The 19,714-nt window shown below is 37.6% G+C and overlaps 1 protein-coding gene across 3 annotated transcripts in view; it reads right to left on the reverse strand.

The window, feature by feature from the left end:
- Positions 1-19,714, reverse strand: part of Exoc4 (exocyst complex component 4) — an 826,621-nt gene that overhangs the window by 784,461 nt on the left and 22,446 nt on the right. For all 3 annotated transcript variants that reach the window (XM_074062803.1, XM_074062797.1, XM_020169325.2), the window contains exon 2: positions 14,944-15,133. In XM_074062803.1, the coding sequence (XP_073918904.1) occupies positions 14,944-15,133 (190 nt within the window). The remainder of the gene's footprint in view (positions 1-14,943; positions 15,134-19,714) is intronic.

A 19,714-nucleotide genomic window follows, 5' to 3' on the forward strand; every position in this document is an offset into this window, starting at 1 on the left:
TCAACCATTACCTAGAGCAGGATATGAAAGAGAAGTAATTGACTATAAAGAAAAAGAGAAGGCTGAGCATGGCTACAATTGAGGACTCAGGAAGCCAAGGCCAGAGAATTACAAATTCAAGGCAGCCTACGCCAACCTAGGATATGTAGTGAGACCCTGTTTTCCTAAACAGAAAAGAAAAAAGAGGGAACTCTCAAAACATGTGCATGTTATTCTGCATTACCTCCATAAATATGGGGAGTAAAGGCATTATGGAAGAGTAGGAAGGCTCCTGAAAAAAATTTAAGGAGATTCCAAGATGGCGGCTAGAGGGAGGAAGCAGAAAGCAAGCCTCCTATAGTGAAATCCTGGAAAGACGCTGGAGACACACTTTGCAGGCATAATCACTGAGAAGAGGCATAACTTTGACCCCTCCACACCTCCAGCCGGCACAGAGAATCTCCACTTCACGTTAAATGGAGAAACCAGGAGGGCCCCCGGGCCGCCAGTCACCCATGCACAGATGGCTTGGGAAGATGCAGACCAGGTGAGCTTCACAGTACCGCGGTAATCCCACAGACAAGCCTGGGCAAGAGCAGCATAGCCCCCTGGACAGACTGACCTCCACCCGGGAAAAAAAGAGAAACTGAGTAATAAGCAATAAGAACAATTAAGACACGCGGGAAAGAGTGTGGGGCACACTGAGGGCTGAAGATTGGGGGAACGGAATCCTTCCCGGAACTGTAAATAAACAAGCTAGGTGGGCTGGAGAGGCTCTGGTGGGAGCGGGAGCGCACACCCAGCAACCAGGAGAAGGAAAAATTGTGAGAGTGGCAGAAGGAGGAAAACTCCACAGGAGAGGAGGGAAGACCCACTTCCCACGTGAACTGTAAACAAACATGGCGGCTGGCAGGGGCAGCAGCACCGCCCAGTAATCAGGAGCAGGAAAAGCTTGTGAAAGTGGCATTCAGAGGAAAACTGCACAGGAGAGGGGGGAAGACCCACCTCCCACATGAACTGTAAATAAACACGCAGGCCTGAGAACGTGGGTGCAGTGTCACCTTTCCCAGTGTGCTTGGAAAGGGGAAAGCTTGTAGCAGAGGCTCACGCATAGGAGAACTCTGAGTAAACAAAGCCTGCAGGGCCAGGTGAGTGCTACGCTCACACCAGAGATCTGCATAAATAACTCCGCCAGCAACAGCAGGCTGACAGCAGCGGGCAGGCAAGCCACAGCCGCAGATACCATTCGAAGAACTGTCTCCAGACTCTTCTTGTTTCTTTTTCTCCCACCTTTGATGAGAGAACAACCGAATTATACCTGCATGCTGAAAAACTTACTGAAACTGTATTGCATTTGAACTTGGGACACGTGGTGGGGTTTGTGTGTGTGTGTGTGTGTGTGTGTGTGTGTGTGTGTGTGTGTGTAGTTTTGTTCTACTTTATGCATCCCCTTTGATGAGACAACTAGAGAACAACATCTGAGGCACCATCTCCAGGATTGGAAACTAAGATGGACACCCAAATTATTAAGACTGAAACTTCATTGCATTTGAACTTGGAGGTTTTTTGGTTTTTTGGTTACTTGTTTTTTTTTTTTAATTTTCTATTTTTCATTTTATTTTAATTTATTTTTATACAAAAATATTTCTTTCATTTACTTATTTTTTTCATTCTTATCTTTATTTCTTTTATTTTTGACTTTCAATCCTCTGTCTCTCTAATGTCTGTTTAGCTTACTGTCGATTAGTACCCTAACATTCCCTGTTTATACCTTTGAAACTTTCTTGTCTGATTCCTTGCTCTGTTTTCTCCTTCTTGTTTGTGTATTTGTTTTTCCCTTTTCTTTAACTTCTTGCTTTCCATCTAAACCAACCCTTCCATTCCAAATATTACCATTGTTATTATTACAAGCTAGAAAATACTTAAGTGCACACAGTACAGACACAGTAACAACACCAAAAACAATGACAGGAAGACAGAAAAAACAGTGAAACCAGTTTCCCCACAACAAAAAATTAGTACAGGAACCAGAGGGGAATGAAGAGAACAGAAACTCAGAGCCAGACTCCAACAAAATGAAGATAAACTATGCCAAAGGACCCAATGAAGCCCACAAGAATAATTTAAAAGAAGACATACTACAGGTACCCAATGAGAATTTTATAGAGATGATACTGGATAGGGTCAACCAAAATGTACAGGAGACACTCAAGAAATTCCAAGACAATAAAAATAGAGAATTTGTAAAAGCAAAAGAAGAAATAAAGGAAACCATAGAAGCACTGTATAAACACCAAAGTGAAACAGAGAACACAATGAATAAATGGATAAATGAACTCAGGACAAAAATAGACAACATTAAAGAGGAAACCACCCAGGATATGGAAAACCTCAGAAAAAAGAACGAAACAGAACTGCAAAACAAAACGGAAGGCCAATCCAGCAGAATAGAACAAACAGAAGACAGAATCTCAGAACTTGAAGATGAAATGGTAATTAAAGGAAAAACTGAAGAACTATTAATTAAACAACTCAAGACCTGTGAAAAGAAAATGCAAGAACTCACCGAATCCATCAAAAGACCAAACTTGAGAATCATGAGCATCGAAGAAGGAGAAGAGGTGCAAGCGAAGGGAATGCGTAATATATTCAACAAAATAATAACAGAAAATTTCCCAAATCTAGAGAAAGATATTCCCATACAGATGCAAGAGGCCTCCAGGACACCAAACAGACCAGATCAAAATAGAACTACTCCACGACATATCATCATTAAAACAACAAGTTCAGAAACTAAGGAAAGAATATTGAAGGCTGTAAGAGAGAAAAAACAAGTAACATACAAAGGTAAACCCATCAAAATCACAGCAGACTTCTTAACAGAAGCATTAAAAGCAAGAAGAGCATGAGGGGAGATCTTCCGGGCACTGAATGAAAATAACTTCAACCCCAGGATAGTCTACCAAGCAAAACTATCATTCAAAATTGATGGAGCAATAAAAGTCTTCCATGATAAGCAGAAACTAAAACAATATGTGACCACAAAGCCACCATTACAAAAGATTCTGCAAGGGATCCTGCACACAGAAAGTGAAACCCAACTTAACCATGAAAAGACAGGCAGCATCAAACCACAGGAAAAGAAAAAGCAAGACAGTAGAGAGTAACCTCAACTTAGGTACACACAATAAAACCTTCAAACAACTAAGACAACTAAATGACAGGAATCACCACTTACCTATCAGTACAAACGCTTAATGTTAACGGACTTAATTCACCCATCAAAAGGCACCGCTTGATGAAATGGATTAAAAAGGAAGATCCAACAATTTTTTGCTTACAGGATACCCATCTCACTGACAGAAATCAGCATAGGCTTAGGATGAAAGGCTGGAAGAAGATTTACCAAGCCAATGGCCCCCTAAAACAGGCAGGAGTAGCAATACTTATCTCTGACAAAGTAGACTTCAAACCTACATTGATCAAATGAGATAAAGAAGGACATTCCATACTAATAAAAGGGGAAATAGACCAAAAGGAAATAATAATTATCAACCCGTATGCACCCAATGTCAACGCACCCAATTCATCAAACATACCCTGAAAGACCTAAAAGCATAAATGCCAACACAGTGGTTGTGGGAGACTTTAAACTCCATTATCATCAATAGATAGGTCATCCAAACAAAAACTCAATAAAGAAATCCAAGATCTAAAATATGCAATAGATCAAATGGACCTAGTTGATGTCTACAGAACATTTCATCCAACCTCTACACAATATACATTCTTCTCAGCAGCCCATACAACCTTCTCCAAAATAGATCATACCCTAGGGCACAAAGCAAGTCTCAGCTAATATAAGAAAACAGAAATTATACACAATATACACAATTAATAATTAATAAAATAATTAATAAAATTATACACAATGCAGTAAAAGTAGAACTCAACAACAAAAGTAAAGACAAAAAATGTGCAAACAGCTGGAAACTAAATAACTCATTACTTAATGAAGAATGGATCATCGATGAAATAAAAGAGGAAATTAAAAAGTTCCTGGAAGTCAATGAAAATGAAAACACAACCTACCGGAACCTATGGGACACAGCTAAGGCAGTCCTGAGAGGAAAGTTTATAGCCATGAGTGCATATATTAAAAAGACTGAAAGATCCCAAATCAATGACCTAATGATACATCTCAAACTCCTAGAAAAACAAGAACAAGCAAATCCCAAAACAAATAGAAGGAGAGAAATAATAAAAATAAGAGCTGAAATCAATGAAATAGAAACCAAAAAAACCATACAAAGAATTAATGAAACAAAAAGTTGGTTCTTTGAAAAAACAAACAAGATCGACAGACCCCTGGCAAACCTGACTAAAATGAGGAGAGAAAAAACCCAAAATAGTAGAATCAGGAATGCAAAAGGAGAGATAACAACAAATACCATGGAAGTCCAGGAAATCATCAGAGACTACTTTGAGAACCTATAGTCAAATAAATTTGAAAATCTTAAAGAAATGGACAGATTTCTAGATACATATGATCATCCAAAACTGAACCAAGAGGAAATTAATCACCTGAATAGACCTATAACACAAAATGAAATTGAAGCAGCAATCAAGAGTCTCCCCAAAAAGAAAAGTCCAGGACCTGATGGATTCTCTGCTGAATTCTATCAGACCTTTAAAGAAGAACTGATACCAACCCTCCTTAAACTGTTCCACGAAATAGAAAGCGAAGGAAAACTGCCAAACACATTTTATGAAGCCAGTATTACACTTATCCCAAAACCAGACAAAGACTCCTCCAAAAAGGAGAACTATAGGCCAATCTCCTTAATGAACATTGACGCAAAAATCCTCAACAAAATAATGGCAAACCGAATTCAACAACACATCAAAAAGATTATTCACCATGACCAAGTAGGCTTCATCCCAGGGATGCAGGGCTGGTTCAACATACGAAAATCAATAAATGTAATAAACCACATTAACAGAAGCAAAGACAAAAACCACTTGATCATCTCAATAGATGCAGAAAAAGCCTTTGATAAGATCCACCACCATTTCATGATAAAAGCTCTAAGAAAACTAGGAACATTATAAACATTATAAAACATTATAAAAGCTATATATGACAAACCTACAGCCAGCATTATACTTAATGGAGAAAAACTGAAACCATTCCCTCTAAAATCAGGAACCAGACAAGGATGCCCACTATCTCCACTCCTATTCAACATAGTACTGGAATTCCTACCCAGAGCAATTAGGCAAGAAGAAGGAATAAAAGCAATACAAATAGGTAAAGAAACTGTTGAAATATCCCTATTTGCAGATGACATGATCCTATACCTTAAAGACCCAAAAAACTCTACTCAGAAGCTCCTAGACACCATCAGGTAGCAGGATATAAAATCACCATAGAAAAATCATTAGCATTTCTATACACTAACAATGAGCAAACGGAAAAAGAATGTATGAAAACAATTCCATTTACAATAGCCTCAAAAAAAATCAAATACCTAGGTGTAAACCTAACAAAAGATGTGAAAGACCTCTACAAGGAAAACTAGAAAACTATACACTTCTGAAAAAAGAGATTGAGGAAAACTATAGAAAATGGAGAGATCTCCCATGCTCATGGATTGGTAGAATCAACATAGTAAAAATGTCGATACTCCCTAAAGTAATCTACATGTTTAATGCAATTCCCATCAAAATTCCAATGATATTCATTAAAGAGATCGAAAAATCTACCATGAAATTTATATGGAAACACAAGAGGCCACGAATAGCCAAGGCAATACTCAGTCAAAAGAACAATGCAGGAGGTATCACAATTCCTGACTTGAAACTATATTACAAAGCAATAACGATAAAAACAGCATGGTACTGGCACAAAAACAGACATGAAGACCAGTGGAACAGAATAGAGGACCCAGATATGAAGCCACACAACTATAACCAACTTGTCTTTGACAAAGGAGCTAAAAATAAATATGGAGAAATAGCAGCCTCTTCAACAAAAACTGCTGGGAAAACTGGTTAGCAGTCTGCAAAAAGCTGAAACTAGAAGAAATTCAAATGGCCAAAAAACACATGAAAAAATGCTCACTATCTCTAGCAATAAAGGAAATGCAAATTAAAACCACCCTAAGATTCTACCTCACCCCTGTTAGAATAGCCATCATTAGCAACACCACCAACAACAGGTGTTGGCGAGGATGCTGGGGAAAAGAAACCCTCTTACACTGTTGGTGGGAATGTAAACTAGCACAACCACTCTGGAAAAAAAATTTGGAGGCTACTTACAAAGCTAGACATTGATCTACCATTTGATCCAGCAATACCACTCTTGGGGATATACCCAAAAGACGGTGACACAGGTTACTCCAGAGGCACCTGCACACCCATGTTTATTGCGGCACTATTCTCAATAACCAAGTTATGGAAACAGCCAAGATGCCCCACCACCGACGAATGGATTAAGAAAATGTGGTATCTATACACAATGGAATTTTATGCAGCCATGAAGAAGAACGAAATGTTATCCTTCACTGGTAAATGGATGGAATTGGAGAACGTCATTCTGAGTGAGGTTAGCCTGGCCCAAAAGACCAAAAATCGTATGTTCTCCCTCATATGTGGACATTAGATCAAGGGCAAACACAACAATGGGATTGGACTTTGAGCACATGATAAAAGCGAGAGCACACAAGGGAGGGGTGAGGATAGGTAAGACACCTAAAAAACTAGCTAGCATTTGTTGCCCTTAATGCAGAGAAACTAAAGCAGATACCTTAAAAGCAACTGAGGCCAATAGGAAAAGGGGACCAGGAACTAGAGAAAAGGTTAGATCAAAAAGATTTAACCTAGAAGGTAACACACATGCACAGGAAGTCAATGTGAGTCAATGCCCTGTATAGCTATTCTTATCTCAACCAGCAAAAACCCTTGTTCCTTCCTGTTATTGCTTATACTCTCTCTACAACAAAATTAGAAATAAGGGCAAAATAGTTTCTGCTGGGTATTGAGGGGGTAGGGGGAGAGGGAGGGGGCGGAGTGGGTGGTAAGGGAGGGGGTGGGGGCAGGGGGGAGAAATGACCCAAGCCTTGTATGTACATATGAATAATAAAAAAAACATGCCAACAAAAATTTAAATAGTACTACCATTATCCAGCAATCCCACCCCTGGATATACAGATCACATCCAACTTACAATGGTTCAACTTCACGATGGTGCAAAAATGATACACATTCAGTAGAAAACATACTTGCAATCTGGTCATTTCCTCAGCTTGCAATATGCTATATAATACTCTCTGGTGATGCTGCTAGATGGCAGCAGCAAGCACAGCTCCCCAAAGAGCCGCAAGATCACAAGTATAAAAGGAGGATCCTCCACAATGCACTCTTCTGTTAAGATAGGATGTACAGTAGATGGGCTGTATTAAATACATTTGTGATTTATAGCATTTTCAGTGTATGATAGGGGTATTGGGATGAATGCTACCATAAGTCAAGGAACATCTGAATATCCAAAGGAAATGAAATCAATATGTTGAAGAGACAGCTGCACTCCCATGTTCATTGCAGCATTATTCACAATAGCCAAAATACAGAATCAACCTAAAGTGTCCATCAATGGATGAATGGATAAAGAAAATTGTGTGTGTGTGTGTGTGTGTGTGTGTGTGTGTATGCACAAATAGTATTCAGTCTTTAAAAGGAAGGAAATCTTCATATATAACAGCATGGATGAAATGAAACTGGAGGACATGAAATCAGCCAAATACAGAAGACCAAATAATATATAATCTGACTTACACATGAAATTTTAGAAAGTCAAACTCAGAAGAGAATAAAATAATGTTTTCCAGAGGGCAGGACTGGAGAGATGATGGTCAAAGGATACAAAATTTCAGTTAGGTATAAGGAATAAATTCAAGAGATCTACTGTATAGCATGTTGACTATAGTTAATAACAATGTATTGCACACTTGAAAATTCCTAAGAGAAGTTTTAAGTGTTTTTACTACCAAAAAAAAAGGTAAGTTATGTGAAGTAACAAATATTAACTTGATTTAGCCATTCCACAACACATACATATTTCAAAATATCATGTTGCACACCATAAATCTATACAATTTTTATTTGTCAATTAAGAAAATTTAACAATAAAGAATTTTTAATTTCAGAGGAAGAAACAGAGCTATGCCCCAGCATGAATAACATTCACATGTGAGAAAGGCACCAAGCTACACATAAACATCTATTTCCCAAATCCCTAGTTTTATATGATGATAGTATTTTTACTCTTCTATTTTATTCAGAAGAATAATTAAAATTGACAAATTAACATTACTTTCTGCTTCATCCTTAAAGAAATCCACCAAAAAGTCAAGTTGTTCAAATCATGACATCATGTATAGAGGTAACTGTCTTTGCTACCTTGGAGTTTTAGTAACTCCACATTTGCTCCTAATCACCAGCTCAGCAATACCAAGAAATTCAGTTTCAATATACAAGAACTGCAAGTCACTCTAATTAGAGACTGTTTGAAAAAAAGAAAACAATGACAGCAGGGCCCATGAGGCCATTGTGAAAAGCATGAGAGATGCTACAGAAGGCAGAAATTTTTGCAACCCAGCTTTGGGAAAGATAAAGAGATAAGGAAAACTAACTGGAGCTTTTAAATAGCACTGTCTTGGCTTTTGTAAAAGGAGGGGTACACATATACTTAAGAGGGGCTGATGGATACAGGCCCAGAGGAAATGCTCAAAGGCTCTAACCTTTAAGTCAAAAAAGCAGGAAAGTACTGAAGCTGGATCAAGGAGAAATAAACAGGTGGGAAATGCCTCCATAAAGTCTCATAATGTCTGTAATAAAGAACAACAAATGTGCAAGCAGCTTATTGTACCTGTAGATCAAAAAGATCCTGAAAGTATCAGCAAGGAATGGTTACTGAAAATTAACATCAACATTATTCTTAAATTTAAAAGTACAAAATATTGGCAGGGGACAGAGTTGATAGTGAAAGTTAATCTACATGTAAGTGCTGTCACACATATTTGCCTGCCACAAGCATCCAACTGAATTTTTTTCCAAGGAGTTTTATAGAAAGCACCTGAAAACACCACTCATTGTTTTGTTTAAGAGCCCTTTGAAAGTAAAGATCATTTGCAAATTACACTCACACTTTTATTTCCCATTCTTTTTTTCCCTTTAGTTTTTGTTTGTTTATTTTTTGTTTGTTTGTTTTTGTCTTTGTTTTTGTTTTCTGGTACTGGGGCTTGAACTCAGGGCCTTCACCTTGAGCCATTCCACTAGCCCAATTTTTTGTGATAGGGCTAGAGCTGACTTCGAACTGTGATACTCCTGATCTCTACCTCCTGAGTAGCTAGGATTACAGGCGTGAGCCACCGGCACCTAGCTTTGTTTGTTTTTTAGCTGCCATTCTAAGGTCTTAAATTCTCTGAGCCTCAAATCAACCCATTCCAAAGACAGTACCTTTGTGTGAACTGCTGAATCAGGATACAGTACCCAAACATAGAACAGTTGAACTTAATGGAACCATTACCTCATAGTTCTTGTGACCATATTAATGCATTCCAGACTACTATTCAGCTTTTAAATTATGGTATCTCATTACTGCCCACTGTTTAGCATAACCACTTCTAGAAACCTGAGGCTTTCTTCCCCTTCTCATATAAACAGTTAAGAATTTCCATTTCACATTTAGGCTGTAAATAACTTCCTATAAAAACATGGTGTTCTACTATGACATTCTTTATATTAATTAAGGCTATTTCTCATTCTTATTCTACCTTTCAAGGTACACTTTCACATAAAAGCCAAAAGTTATTTTAGGTAAATGTCAAGTAATGAATGTTGCATTACTGAATAATTAAGCCCTAACAACTTCACTTGAATAATCCTGTACAGTTATTTCTAGTTATAAGCAAGAAAAACAGGTTTCAAACCTCAATCTAGTACTAAGACAGCATCCAAAAATGGGGTGAAATGTTGTGTTTGTACAATATCACAACAGAGCCCAGACTGTGTCCTCTCCTCAGCTTACCCTGCTCCTCTATAAGCATTAGACAGATTACTTAGTGTCTCTAAAGAAATCTGTTCTAAGCCAGGTGCCAGTGTCCCATGCCTATAATCCTAACTACTCAGGAGGCAGAGATCAAAAGGCTCATGGTTCGAAGCCAGCCTGAGCAAAGAGTTCACAAGACCCTATCTCAAAAATACCCAACACAAAAAAAAGACTGGCAGTAGAGCACCTGCCTGGCAAACGTGAGGCTCTTGTTCAAACCCCAGAATTGCACAAGAAAAAAAAATCTGTGCTGAGCTCCTCTCACCTATTTACTTCACCCCAGAAGTAAACTCTAACTCTAATACTCTCAAACTCTAATACCAGTGAACATCACCTGCACAGCACAACTCTCCAACTTGTATCAACTCATATTCCTCTATTTCCATGCTGCTGCTACAATAGTCTTATGAAAGGCACTGCCAGGACCTACAGATTCTAAGGTTTCCTACTGTAATAGCATCTCATTTTGACCAATTTTACTCTATATTCAAAAGTCACAGAATCACCCAAGCATTTTGTTTATTATCCACTTTACTTGACCTGATCAATCATACATGGTACTGCATTTGCAAAAATTTTATAATCTAGAAAAAATTTTAAGTAGACTTGACCAATGTAAAAAGTTTGGATGATCTGGGAAGAGAGTGAAATCCATCTTTTAGTTCTTATCCTCAAAGACATAGATTCTAACATATAATATAAATCATTGCATGAAAGTGGTGTCAAAGTAAGAAGCATAAATAGTTCTGTGGCAATTCACGAATATGGGTATCTTTATCTGTCTTGCTCCCCAATCTATTCTACTCAACACCTAGCATGGGCCTTTTAAAATGTTAGTCACATTATGTCATTTCTATGCTCAAAATCTTACAATGGCTTCCCATCCTACTCATAGTTAAAATCAATCCTTCTGATAACATGAAAGACCCCACATGACCAGGCCTTTGTACCACACCTCACAAACTAGCTCTGGAATCTCTCTCCCATTACTCTTCCCACTGCACTTTGCTCCAGCTTCATGGCCTTTTTGCTGCTTCTCCTAACTTCTGAACACGCTGCTTTCTCAGGATCTTTGTGCCTGATATCCCTTCTTTGAGTGTTCTTCCTGACCCTCTTCCTCAACAAATTCCCTGACCAACCTAAAACAGCAAATTCCTACTCTCCCTTCCTTGCTTTTTTTTACATAGTACTTCTTACCATCTTTTTATTCTATTTGCTTATTTATTTGTTTATAGTCTGTCTCTCCTGATTAAAATGTAAACTGGAATGTAAATTCTACATAGACAGGAATTTTTGCCTGCCTTTTTTTTTTCACTTCTGTACTCCAGAGCCTCGAACAATGCTCTAAACACAAGGCAAATAAATGTTCGCGATAGATATGGAGACTAAATTAATGTTGATAAGTATTATCTGTTTGTTTGTCTTTTTGTCTGTTCCCATTCACATGTAAGTTTCATGAGGGCAGGGACAAGTATTTTCCACTTGCATGGAACCAGCACATAAAACAGAACCAGGAATGTAGCCAGCACTCAGCAAATATTTATTGAATGAATTCTCATTACATTCATTTGATAGAGGACAGAAAGAAAATTTTAACTCAGATCTCAGCATTCTCTATACATCTTGCTTGACTCTCACATAATGTAGTTCAATGAGGACTGAATCATCCACATCTTTAATTCTAAATACATATATATATATATATATATATATATATATACCCCTATATTTTGTATATAATCCAATGTGCAATTAAAAAACAAAAATGACAAGGAAAGATTAGTGAGGAAACATCAGTGTTTCCTTGGTGATAAGAAATGGCTTTCATGGTACAAAATTGTCAAATTACGCAAAAAAAACAAATTCACTTTCATTTTTCCCCACCATGTTTCTTTTCCTATTAATCAATTACTAAAGGCTATTTTTGCAAAGAGCTTTCACCCTTTGCTTCTCTTCCTGATATTGAAGCTAATTCATAACACTGAATAATGTGACATTTACTTTCTTAACAAACTGTCTGGTATAATAAAGGTTTCTTTTGTTTGTTTTCTTTTGCTCATAAACCCAGCACACTGAAAATAAGGACGGTAAAAAGACTGTGTCTACTAAAACAAATGTGCAATCCTCAGGATGAAGCCCTCTTTTTCAGAACCAGTACTGGGTGAACATTCTTTGTCTACAGCAAAGATGCTATCAATTCAGAGATGTGGGGAGCAAAGCAGAAATCACTGCTGGTGCTTCCCCTGAGATTAGGACAAAGTCCCTTCAGTCAACCAAACTAATCAGAAAACACAAATACCAAACGGCCTTCACCCTTGCTGTGACTACCTGGGGCAAAGCCAGAAGGTCAGCAGCTTTGTACATTCATTTTCTGACCCCTCTTGAGCTTAGTGTATTGGGTCAAACTAGACTACAGTTTACCTTAAATCTAAAGCAAGTGATCTATAGCTTTACCCAGTTTCACAGAAAAATCCATAGGATGAACTCACCACTTGTAAAAGCTAAGAATTACAGTATTTCTTTCAAAAATGTTCAGTTATTTTTAAAAAGTAAAGAGGTCAGTATATAGCTTCAGAAAAGGTTAAGAGCTTACTGATTTTGGAACTAGACTCTTAAAGGCTGAAACTCATCTATCAATAGTCTTTCTTAAAGTGTAATTTATGTATCTGTTTACAAAATCATAACATAAGGACTCAAGGACAGGAAATAAAACATGTGAGAATGCCATAAGCACAGCCATTACTGGGCAGGTGCAGGCCAGGGAGTCTTCTATCAATCTCAGAGCACAGGACAGTGAATTTCAAGCTGTGGTCTGTGCAGCCCACCATTCTCAAAAGGTGCATGGGAGTAGCTACTGAGTGCTAAAGAGGGGACCAAGCATGTTGCTTTGGACTCCTCACCCCAACACCAAATAAGCAAACAGCTCTGCCTCTCTTAATGTTCAGTGTGTTGGGATTCTACAATACCATAGATTTTGGGGTTTTGTTGTTTTTTTTTTTTAAAGGTAGGGGTGGGGAAGTACCACCTTAAAAATAAATGAAAAATACCAGCAGCAAAGATTTTAGAAGTCAAGGAGACCAGAGTTCAGATTCTAAATTTATTGAGGGACTAGACACAATTATGCTTGCCAAAGAATCAGTATCCACAGGCTAGCAATTATTGCTACTTATAAAGAATAGTACAAAAGGTATTAAAGGAGTGATTCTCAAAATATACAACCAAGACCCACATAACTTTGATGTGACAGCACATAACCTTTTGTGCCTTTTTTGATCAATTCATCCCATTGGCCAAATATAAAAAAAAAACCTTTTACAAACCCACTTTATCCTTTAGGTATTAAAGGCAAGGTAATCAGGAACAACCAAAAGCTTTCCAAGGACTTACAACAAAAGGAGAGGGAAGGGTGGTGAGAGAGAAAGAGACAGAGAGAGAGAGAGAGCGCGCGCCAAGGAAAGAAAGATAAACAGAGACAGAAAAAATTGGGGAAAGGGGGATAAAAAGGAAGAGAAAGAAAGAGTAAAATGAAGAGACACAAAAAGAATCTCCTCCAAAACATGAAAAAAAATCACAAAATAAAAATTGGCACCAGCTCATCACAACTAAAGCATGTGAAATATTTATATTGTAGTTAAATAATCTGTAGGTTAGATTTTCACAACTAAAGCAGGCTAGATTATCTTCACAAAAAAATACCAAGACTGCACAATGATTGCAGAGAAATCTCAACCAACCTCAATGTCGGTTATATACTCAAAGCCAAAATTTCAACCCAGGTGTAGTGGCTCACCCCTATAATCCCAGCTACTAGAAGGCAGAGATTGGGAGGATGTGAGGTTCAAGGCAGCCAAAGCAAAAAGTTACCAGCACCTCATGTCAATGAAAAATCCAGGCATGGTGGCATGCACCTGTCATCCCAGCTATGAGGGAGGCTGTAGATAGAAGGACAACAGTCCAAGACCAACCCTAGGCAAAAACACAAGACCCTATCTAAAGCAAAAAAGGGTTAGAGACATGGCTCAAGTGGAAGAGTGTTTGCCTACAAAGTGCCAGGACATGAGTTAAAAACCCCAGTACTGACATAAATGTATATGGAGGACTGTCTGGGTGGAGGGAATCAGCAGGAGAGAGGATGGAGAAAGAAAAGGATACTGAGGGGTGAAGAGGACGTAAGTATATAGATATGAAGTACTACACATAAACATATATGAAGACAGCATAATGAAACCCACCAAACACTGCTTGCAAAAGGGGGAAGAGGAAGAATGGGAATGAAAATACAATGGAGGGGATGAACTTATTCAAGGTACACTGTACTCATGTTTGGAATGAAATTCCCACATATTATTAATGTATAATAATTCAAAAATAAAATTAATTAATTAAAAAAACAGTACAGCAAAAAACAGCCAACCATTTCAAAAACATAAAAATCCTTGCAATCACTACAGCAAAACATCCACATGCATAAAAACTAATGTATGTACACACTAAATACATGTGTTAGACTGTGATGGATCCTCTAATATAAGAGGCTCTGGAGTCTTAAAAGAGTTCTCCTCTTTGGTTTGGATTCTTTTTAGGGTTCCTCAAGTTGAAATCATCTTCTGAAAAATTTCACTCTAGAGTGAAAAGTAATGGCAAAAGTCAAGGATGAGACATAGAGGAGGGAAGAAGTCAGCCCAGGATGCTCTCTGTGGTCTTCCTCACCCAACCTTTCCAGACACCTACAAAACTCCTAAAATTGCCATTATGAATCATTCGTTAATCACTACCATAGCACCTCTCCAAGCTACAACACCTATATTAATGGAAGATGTCACAATCACCAGCCAGAAAAAAAAGAAGCTTACCTGTTTGATTTTATTTCGGGAGTTAGTGATGCGCTCTGTGATGCTCTGATATGTGCGAATGGCTGTCGTCAATTCTGTGTAGTGCTGCACAATCAATTCATCTAGGTCACGGTCACATTTCTCATAGGCTTCTTCAAGGCGACCCTTCTCATTTTCTCTGTCTTCGACATCATCACTGGTAGAAAGGGTCCTGGTGAAAAGAGAGAATATATCAAGCTGAATAAAACTTAAAAAAGCAAAACACAAAGGAAGGTGACTCAGTCAATATGCTAGCATGTTCATCTTACTGACTAGAAAATGAAGCAAGTTACTAACAAAATATAAAATCACTGTCATAGTCAATTCCAGCAGCCTATCTAAGTGGATTTGTTGGTTGCCTATGCAAGAATCCCATCCATTCACTTGTTCCCTTGACCTTTCAAGTGATTTCAATCAGAAAGGAGGAGGGCATGGACTTTGAGAAAGGTTGGGCAGCTCTCCTTCATTTGTGTGGATCATAACAATTCCTAATAATTCCATTCCTCTTTCAAGAACCAAGTCTAGGCAATGAGACCTAAGGAACTTCTAGTAGTTTTCTTTCAAGAATAGTAGGAAATGTTACCTTTCCTCAAACCATGGATATTGATACACAAAGCTGAGATAATCAAACACTCCAGCCATCTTACAACCATGGGAGGAAAAGTCAAGAGAATGCCAAGCTACTGCAATTATGTCATTGGGTCATGAAAGCAACCAGGCCAGAAACTATCTTACCTCAAGACTTCTTCTTAGAGGAGTTCAAATATATCTGCTGTTTAAGTTACTTTTTTAAACATGTAGCTGCAAGTGTACTAATGAATAGAATTATTCATACACTGAGGAACCACCTTCCACATCTGAATGACCTGAATTTGATACAGGACCCCCAGCAGCCTAGAAATAAGGTCATATTAATTTTAAAATCTGCTACAACACCAATAATCTCAGCTATGCAACAATACAGTCCCTGTATTTGCTGTTCTTCAAACAGTACTAACAAGGTTGATATGAATCAACAATAACCAGCAAATGAGATAAATACACTTATTAAAAAATTTTTCAATAACTTAAGTTTGCTACATGAGCCACAGATCTTTGTTTTCTCTATTAATCTTTCTTGGATTTTTTTTAATTTAGCATTATAATCAGTAACAAAGAAACCTTTTCCTATTATCCGTTGGCTGTGGTAATTTAGAGTTTCATTAAATTCCCTTAGATTTGCCAGCTTATACATTCATCCCAGTTTATTTCATTATCTTTTTTAATTTTGGGGGGTAGTATATTTTAAGCTCTCAATGATGGATATAATCAATTATAAGTCCATCATTAGAACCACTTTCAGAGATGGTCTGTCAGCAAATCAATCACATATCCACTTCTGGATAATTGCTAGCAAAATACTGTACAACAATCTTCTCCAAACTGTCATTCAGAAAAAAGGATCTTAATTCATGAGCCAAGCAATATATAAAACTTCTTTTTCAATTTAGAGGGACATTCAGGAGACCAGTTTTTGAGTTCAATCTAACCTCCAAAATGACTTCTGCAAATAAGTTACGGATACTGAGATCAAGTATCACATGAAATGGGGGTAAGAGAAATGTAATGAAGAAAAAGTCAAAAGTCACAAAGGACTATGTTTTAAACTTAGGAAAACAACATTGCTAGGAACTACAATACTTGAATCAAGAGCTTTACCATGCCAGATCCCATTCCACATCTGTAAACTGGGACCCTAAGCCAGAACAATTCCAAGGTTATTTTCAGGTAGAGAATACCAAACAAATATTTGACACTGAAGTAAATCAAAGTAGGAATTTTAGGGGGGAACTTGATTTCAAAGATAGAGCTACTAAAATTGCTAGCAATATTTGGGTATAGAGTAGTTCAGCATGTCTTTCTGCTGTTTTATGATATATAGCTTTGCTCTTTAAATCTGTAACCTTCCAAGCTGTTAATCTAAAGTAAAACACAATCAGAAAATGCCTTCAATTTATCAGCTGTCCCAAAGGTACCAGATCTTAGATATTTAACTCTATCCTTCCCCCTTATAACAGATTTTCAAACCTACACTGCATCAGTCTGCCATCTTTACAATGCCTTTCATAATTTTCTCTCTCTACTGCCATTTGTGGAAGGAAACATGCCAAACATCTCACATTGTTTACCTTAACTAGTTAGAATTACCATTAGGGAAAATGTCAGGCCCAGAGAGGATACCTTCTCTGGCATCAGCTGTCACTGCAACATATTACTGGATCATTAGGTGTTACTTAGGAAATAGAAAGGGTTACTAAAATGAAGATTAGTGAGTAAATTAAGTCCATAGGGAATCTTTGCTCCTGTTTTCATTTTCTGAGAAAATGTATAAGAAATATCCTGTGCCAGATTTGCCCCACACATCCTCTTGATATAAACTGGGATAAATGACATTTTGTTTTTAGTCAAAAATACTTACATTATGAAACAATAAGTATAAAACCATTAAAGTTTTTTTTTTTAATTAGAGAAAAGGAAGGCAGTATGGATAATAAAAATAATAGCCACTAATATTTAGAGAGGCTTACTAGCTGCCAGGAACCAGCTGTGTTGAGCATTTTATAGAATGTATGTATAATCCCTTTGGAGCAGATCTTGTATTATCTCCCCACCCCCCTTTTTTTATAGTGGAAGCAGCTGAGATTGAAGAGGTTAAACTAATTTGCTCTGCCTCACACAATGAGGGTAAGGGATAGCACAGGGATTTAAAACCCAGGTTGGTCTGTTTACAGATCAAACTTTGAACTACTACACAGTTGTGGGCTCCAGTGTCAAACAGCCTGGTAAGACTCTTGGATACACCATATTTACCACCCATATGAGCTTGGTAATGGCATCTGATCTTGCTCATCTTTAAAAAGGAAGTAAGATACTTCCTTATAAGATTATTGGTAAGAGCAAACAGGGTTTGTATATGATTACTGCCCAACAAATGTTAGTTGTAGTTGTTAGTTATTATTGTAGTAGTGGTGGTGGTGGAGGTGATAGTGGTAGTAGGAGTAATGCAGATTGATTATCTATTATCTGAAATTCTTCAGACCACAAGTGTTTTACATTTTGGATTCTGCCAGATTTCAGATATTATATGCATAAAAATATATAATGAGGAATGACCCAAGTCTAAACATGAAACTTGTGACTCATATACACCTCATACACATAGCCTGAAGATAATTTTATGCAACATTTTTATTAAGTTTGTGCACAAAACAAAGTGGAATTTTCTACTTGTGGCATCATGTTAGCTGCTCAAAAAGTTTGGGATTTTGGAGCATTTTCAGATTTCAGACTTTTAGAGTAGGGATGTTCAACTGCAGCAAAGGGAGTAGGATTTTTCCAAACTAATATGGAATGTACATCCTCTGGAGACAGGTTCAACCCCATTATTCCCAAGTACTGGATCATTTAGAGATTCTAATCTCTCTGATTCCTTAATGTTAAGAATAGTGAAGAGTGAGATTAGATCCTATTTGTAACCTAATACATTAGCCTGACCATAATTTCATAGGTACTGATGGAAGAAACAAAACTCCTATGTCAGAGACTTAGGACTTCATTACTCACAACATAGCATGCAGCATGAGCATCAGCATATTTGTATCAGATCCCTTTGTCCCACATCCTATGCAGATTAGACAGATGGGACCAAATGGATGTTTCTCTCACACATGGAGTTATCAGAGAGGAATCCTGGCATTAGAAACTTTTTATAATAGGCTGGAAACATTCCTGCCCTTTAATAGAAGTGACACACTATATCTTCCAAGGCTCTTTGCTAAGCAAACACTGACAACAGACTAAAACAAATGGTGCTTTGCTCACAAGAACTTTAGAAGCACATCGGACCCAAGGAGAACTGCCTCCCAACCAAAGTGAAACATAAGTCAATGGGTTCTTTCAAGGCTGAATATAGTGTGGTGCCAAGCAATAGTAGGCAGTAAAGATTCATTCCCAAGCTCTTTTTCTTTTCTGCAAAATAAGTCCAGAAATACAATGCCTTAGATGATAAATACCTGCAAAAAGCATGAATGACAGACCATAAAAAAATGAAGCAGCAGGGAAGTCTATGGACAAAATTTTCACACATGCTAGCAAAACCAAGCAAATTTCACTGTGGGGTTATCTTGCTTTAAGCCAGTCACTTGACCTAAAGTGAGAAGAGGATTGAAGAGAACACTTGTCATCTAGCTCACCCCAGAAGCCAGGTCAGGAACCTCTCTTCAGCCATCTGAGCCTCTGTGCCATGCAAAGCTCACAAGCTCACAAAGCAGTCCACAGCAATTCTGAATAGCTCTACTTATTAGAAAGCCTTACAGTATATGTGACGTTGAGCTGAGCACCATTATAAAGTCTTTCAGTAAATTAATATAAAATCAGCCTCTTAATAATTTCTACCCAGTAATCCTAGTTCCATATTTTTTTATAACACAAAATAAGTCTTTTCTCTTTTCCACAATAGATCTCTGTAGAAGAAGGATGCTCAGGAAACAGTTCTTTCTCAAGTTAAACATCTCCAATTTCTTCCACTGTTCCTTCCACATCATGGCTTCCAAGCAACCTACCACCCTTGTTGCTTTCCACAAAAGCCCCCTCAAAACCATAAAATGTACTATGAGCCAAGAATTGTGTGTTTTAAACATAAAAATTCAGTTATCCATGACAACAACCCTATGAAGTAGGTACCATTATTATCCTCTTTCTAGAAATGAAGACA

This window comes from Castor canadensis, chromosome 2, assembly GCF_047511655.1.
Source record: "Castor canadensis chromosome 2, mCasCan1.hap1v2, whole genome shotgun sequence".
NCBI lineage: Eukaryota > Metazoa > Chordata > Mammalia > Rodentia > Castoridae > Castor > Castor canadensis.